General features: G+C 36.2%; 1 protein-coding gene across 2 annotated transcripts in view; it reads right to left on the bottom strand.

Annotated features, from left to right (window-relative positions):
* Positions 1 to 6,000, bottom strand: part of Efna5 (ephrin-A5) — a 282,746-nt gene that overhangs the window by 41,864 nt on the left and 234,882 nt on the right. For both annotated transcript variants that reach the window (XM_013020338.1, XM_013020339.1), the window contains exon 2: positions 2,596 to 2,888. In XM_013020338.1, coding sequence (XP_012875792.1) covers positions 2,596 to 2,888 — 293 coding nt within the window. The remainder of the gene's footprint in view (positions 1 to 2,595; positions 2,889 to 6,000) is intronic.

The raw sequence follows: 6,000 nt of genomic DNA, 5'->3' as shown, positions 1-6,000 counted from the left end.
CTCTCTCTCTCTCTCTCTCTCTCTCTCTCTCTCTCTCTCTCTCTCTCTCTCTCTCTCTCTCTGTGCAACTGGCTGATGGGCAGTCAAGCTTGTTCTTAAGATCAGCAATCGAGCTTCTTGTAAGGTAATAAGTGAAAAAGCCATTTCCCAATCATCGTGTTCATTCCACGCATATTAGGAGAGAGGAAAATTCAACTGAGGGCCAATTCTCTCCTAAGAATCCTTTAGTTTAATTATGGAGCACAGTACATTAAATGACTATAAGACATCCATGTTAGCTCTGCTATTGCTCTCAGTAGTGAAAGAGAGGAGACTCACCACTGACAAGATAGGGAAAGATGCTTTTGTGAGTTGAACATGTGGTTGAAAATTCAGTTTAATTGAACACCAGACCACTATGCTTCTTGTAAATGAACATCACTTTGCTGCTAATTTTGTGCTATTTTACCTTTCATTAAAAAAAGTAATTTAAGTTAAACTCAGGTGAACAGCAAAAAGCTCTTGATATTTTGAAGCATTTTGGAGCAATTACTTTGACAGGAGCCCTTGACAGTTAAATGACTCTGTTAAATGAATGTTATAGAAGACACATAATGATTTTTAGTGAAATATTGAATTTAACCACAAATGAGGAAAACCCAGTCATAAGCACTACAGTATATTTGAATAATAACATCTTGCTTATGAACCTCAAAAGGTTCTATAATTTCTAATAATCATGCAATCAACTAGTTAGCTGGTGGGTATGTTTTACATCTTGGTGTTTTCTATTCGTTTTTGGTCTGTTTTTGTTTTTAATCTAAGAAGTCAATAAGAAAATGTCAATATTGGTAGTACTTTCCTCTTAGATTTTGTGTAATGCTTTACAATTATGCAACTAAGAAGATAATGTTCTACAGATGAAGTCCTCTCCTTTGTTTTTCTCTTTTGTTCAGTGTGATTCTTTCACAGACTTAAAAGAAAAGAAAAAAATCAGCAAAATTCAAGAGCATGCTGACTGAGAATGTGTGAATTCATTGTATACCAGTGTTTCCTGAATCTGTGGAATTCAATATTCCTTTCTTACTTTGTGGATCAAATGTAAGATAGTATCAAGCCAAGCTTTTCCATGTTTTCTCATGACTAACAACTGAAATATGTACGGAAATAATAAAACTGGTACTGCTCAATTTCCTTTTTAAATTCAATTCCAATATAAGTGTGAGAGTCCCGGTGATGGTGATATTGGACTGATTATAAAATGCTGTTTTTTTTTTCAAAAGAAGAGGAGCTAGAAATTGAAGTAGATGTTAACCATGTGGGTGGAAACATTTGGACTGAAGAAATGAGTCAGAAAAACAGGAATGTTCTTTATCCTGTTTGCCTGGCAAGCTGGGGTGAAAAGTCGATGCTAATTGCACTGAGTGCAATACTTCCTGATTCTTCTATGTAGGTGAGACTCAACTACCCCCAAGCTCCCACTGCTCTCTGCATTTATCTTTATTCACCGATTGCCTATTTATACTCTAATTGCCTATTTCCAAGTCTGCTTCTCACTAGGTCTCTCCAAAAATTGTCTTTCCATCTTACACCCCCTGTATTACTGAGCCAACATGAGCTGTTCAATAAATGCACCATGAACAAATAAGCTTTCTGTTTCAGTTGACAATGAACTATGTGGGAATGCTAGTATAAATGGCTGGTACTCATGAAAGGAAAGGCCAGGTATATGCCAAACTGCCCAGAGCAAGTATTGCCTAGAACTTTGCTACTCAACCTGTGGCCCACAGCCTAGCAACATCAGAATGGCCTGGGAGCTCCCTGCAAATAGAATCTCAGACTATGCCTCATTTCCTAACTCTAAAGCTGATGCCAAATAAGAATGTAAGCCTTCTGTATGGAGATGTTTGGAAGCATTTTAGTTATATTATACAATGTTAGGATGTCTGAAGAAGTAATATTGGGCAATGGAGAAGAACATAAGCCATGGCACGGTGACTAAGGCAGAAGTTTGCAGAGAAAGGTTTGGAGTTCAGTGCTCACAGGTGAGGAACTCACTCATACCAGTTCCCTTGAAACTCTTGCTAGATACTTCTTTCCTGCTTAAAGATGCAGCTGCTCTTAATAATTGTCTTTTATCTATGGTGCAAAGAGAGTATTTATCGTCAGCATGCTGACATTTGCAGGCATTTTGGCTTTCTCCACTACAAATGTAGATGATTGAAAGGATATTGCTGACACCTGAATAAGAAATCCAATGACTCCTAGTTATGTAAATTTAATTATTTCCTTTAATTTTTTTTTACAGGAATCTTTTTTTGTTTTCTTTTCCCGAGCTTTAGAAAAGTCTTGGCAATTTTCATTTAAAAGAAACACAAGTCAGCAGTGGTTCACTGAACAGGCTGACACGCAATTTCGTAGGGGGCGGGGGAGAGGCACTGTGTCCTTAATCTAATTTGTGCTCTCAATTCCCAGCAAATGTATCTGGGGATCACAATGTATGCATTTATAAGGAGACATCTGTAATGCAAAGTCCAGCACTGCAATTCTCTGAAACATGGGTTAAAAATACAGTTCTTGCAATTGCCCAACAACATGATAAATCTGTGTACTTACAGATGTAGAAATATTCTCGGCCTGGCCTGAATTCAAATCCTAGAGAAAATGGCGTGAAGAGCTGGAACTTTTCTGAGAACTTCAGTGGTCCATTTGGAGAGTGAGGCCGGTTACATTCCCATCTCTTGAACCCTTTGGAAGTATGGTCACAAGCACTGTAGCCATCAAAGTTCACCATGTAGAGGACATAGCGCTCCGTCTTATCTTCTGGGACAGAGTCCTCATAGTGAGGGCAGAAAACATCCAGGTAGTCATTGATGCAGACGTCAATGTGGTAATCACCCCTCTGGAATCTGTTGGAAGAAGAAGCAAACAATGAGACAATTTATGAGAGAAAAAGTTTTCTACTGAATTCAGGGTTGAACTTGGAATAATTCTTCATTCAAAGGAGCTGGTACAGTAAGCGCTTGCTGAATGTCTTCATGATTGGGGCATGGTCTGAAGTATGGCATCCCCACATCCACGCATAAGTAAGCCATTTTAAAGAGGAATTCTAATATGTTAGGGTCAAAATACCTTACCAGAGCTTTTCTTTCATTAATAAAGTAACTCTCTTTCAAACTGATCGACTCTATGATTAGCTGTTCTTGATTTTTCTTTTATCCTCAAATCATATGTATAGAGAACAATTTTCATATTTCCTAGTTTAAGTTAATGAACATTTTTTGAATAAATGACTGAGCAAATTAAAGAACAGTAAATTATGAAATTTTTCTGTCAAAACTGAGGCCACCTTCAACTTCATATGCAAATTTAGAGAAAGAACTAAACTATTGGGAGAATTCATATCATACAAATTTAAAGTTGGAAAGAAAATTCCTAGAATACTCCCATCTTAGATAATACAAAAATCTAGGGCATAAGGGTGCAGTATTACTTGAACAAAACCTAGAACACATACTGGTTTCCAGTTCAATGTCTTGTAAATCTGTGAATGGCACAAACTTATTTTAGCTTTGCAAACTTAACAGCATTTACTTTTCCTTATTAAAGAAAAATTAAGCCATCTAAACTGAATTATTTTCTCCCTATTTCTTTTAATTTTATAGGTGATGTGTAGATATGGACTGGTTAGCAGAGACATCAATCAACAAATCATGTGACAACAGCAAAATGGAAATCCATGGAAATTTCATAGTTAAAATATATACTCATGTACAAGCTCTCTCTTTCTCTCTCTCTCTCTCTCTGTCTCTGTCTCTCTCTCTCTCTCTCTCTCACACACACACCATCACTTCAAATACCACATTATCTATCTTAATTATTTTAATGGAAATATTGAGGTTTAAACTCATGGCCTACTCTACTACTTGCTAGGCAGGGACTCTACTTCTTGAGCCACAGCCCCAACCTGTCTGCTTCAATTCTAATCTTAATAACATCTTTCCCCAATCAGGCAAAAAATATTTCACAGGACACAGTGATGTATGAAACAGAAACTGTTATGGGTACAACTTTCTCAGTCTAACATTATGGTGGAAAAGCCTATAAAACCCTCTTGTTTTTAGCTAGCAAAGAAATTCTTCCCTGAACCCTTAGAAAGGTTCATCATAAAACTGTGTTGCTGCTGAAATGCATGCTCATAAAGTCATATAATCTTCAACTTGGACAGTCTCAGCATGAACACTTCCCAGAGATGATGAGCTAGTCAATTCCATTTTTGGACATCTCTAAATGTTAGAAAGTTTCTTCTTATATTGAGCATAAATCTGCTTCTGTGTAATTTCTAGCTAGTGATCTTACTTTTACTGCCTGGAGTTACAAAGAACAAATCTAATTCCTCTTCTACAAGGTAGTCCATAAAACATTTGAAGATGTCAGCTTTGTCTCTCTGTATCCTTCTTTCTCCAGACATGAAAATCAGGTTGGGATGGTTCCTCATCATTATAGCTTTGTGACCTCTTCATGTCCTCCAGTTTTCTGGTGTATTCTCTGTAAAATGTAGGACCCAAGGACTTCTGGCAATCAGAAATTTAGGACCTTTGCTCTTCATGCTGCTAAATATTCATTGACAAAGTTGAGATTCTCTTCCTTGTGCCTATATTATTTTGTCTAAAAAAAAAGAGAAGGCACCATTCATAGTGAATAGACCTCGCTTTAAGCATTGGATGTGCTGTTGATTAAGCAGAAGACTCATAAATCATCCTGGGCCTCAGTTTCCTTACATCTTAGAATAATAATGAGAACCTGCCTTGATGTCTCACCTCACAGATGAGGAAACATGAACAACTCCCTATGAATGCAAATGTGATTTATCCATGAAGAATAAGAAACATTGTCAGAATATTCACATTTCAGTCAGAGAACCCTCAAGTAGATAACCACTTAAAAAAACCATGCAAGTATTTATTTCTCTATGTTTACAATGATCACAGGTTTACATTTTCTTCATTACTGGCAGACAATGATTTGTCAAGATGCAAGGAAAATACTGTTGCTCTTAAAAGATTTTTGAACATCAAGGTAACATCACTGCCAAAGTACAAAGAAAAGACACTGCAATGTTCAGATAAAAGGGTGCTGGGATATGAATCATGAGCACTCAAGAGGAGCCTGACAGCTCTGGATATGAGCCAGGCAAGAACTGCAGCAGAAGGCAATGCCCAGATGCACTTTATATTATTATATTATTATTATGGATTTTAAAGACATTCAAGGGGGAAGTTTTTTTCTTTCCCTAAGTGTCATTCATTTTAGCTACTACGAGCATTTGGCGCTGCTGAAAAGTGAAAACAAAAATTAAAACTGTCATTGCATTCTTTATTCTTTATTCTCTATATTATTCTGTATTCTATAATTCCTCTGATATATAACCAGAAAATATTGTCACAATTTTTGACACCTCAAGTTTAGTTATCTTTTTCCATCTTTTAACCCTGTTAATGTCACTAAAATTTTAATAAAGCAAACTGGATTTGGAAGACCCATTTAGCATTTGGTTGACCCTAGCTTGTAACATTTTATGTGGTGCGTGTAATTGCTCCAGTAATTAGTATTTACACCTTCCTATCCACTGACAAAAATGATAATTCACCATGGGGTCAATTTACACTTCTGTTTCAGAAAGCTTTAATTTGCATACATTTGTTTACTAATGTAAACTTCAAAAACCAGACAATATAAGCACACAAACAATGGCAAATGGAAGCTCATAAAAAGTATCTGCATAACTAAATCAAATACAATCCAAAGAAAAGTTTAAGATTAGATAGTCTAATAATATTCTCAATCATCTTTGCTGAGTATAAAGTATTGCCTAACCTTTCATTATCACTATCATTATTACTATGAAGAATCACAGAAGCCTGCCTAATGGTACAGAGTGCTCATTGTGTTACATTCATTTATTTCCATGACACTCCCATAGAATATACACTGTTATTGCACTTGATTAAAGATAAGGAA

The sequence above is a fragment of the Dipodomys ordii genome, unplaced genomic scaffold (assembly GCF_000151885.1).
Source record: "Dipodomys ordii isolate 6190 unplaced genomic scaffold, Dord_2.0 Scaffold50, whole genome shotgun sequence".
Classification (NCBI taxonomy): domain Eukaryota; kingdom Metazoa; phylum Chordata; class Mammalia; order Rodentia; family Heteromyidae; genus Dipodomys; species Dipodomys ordii.
Note: the sequence above shows the minus strand (reverse complement) of the source record. Positions and strands in the feature narration are given on the sequence as shown.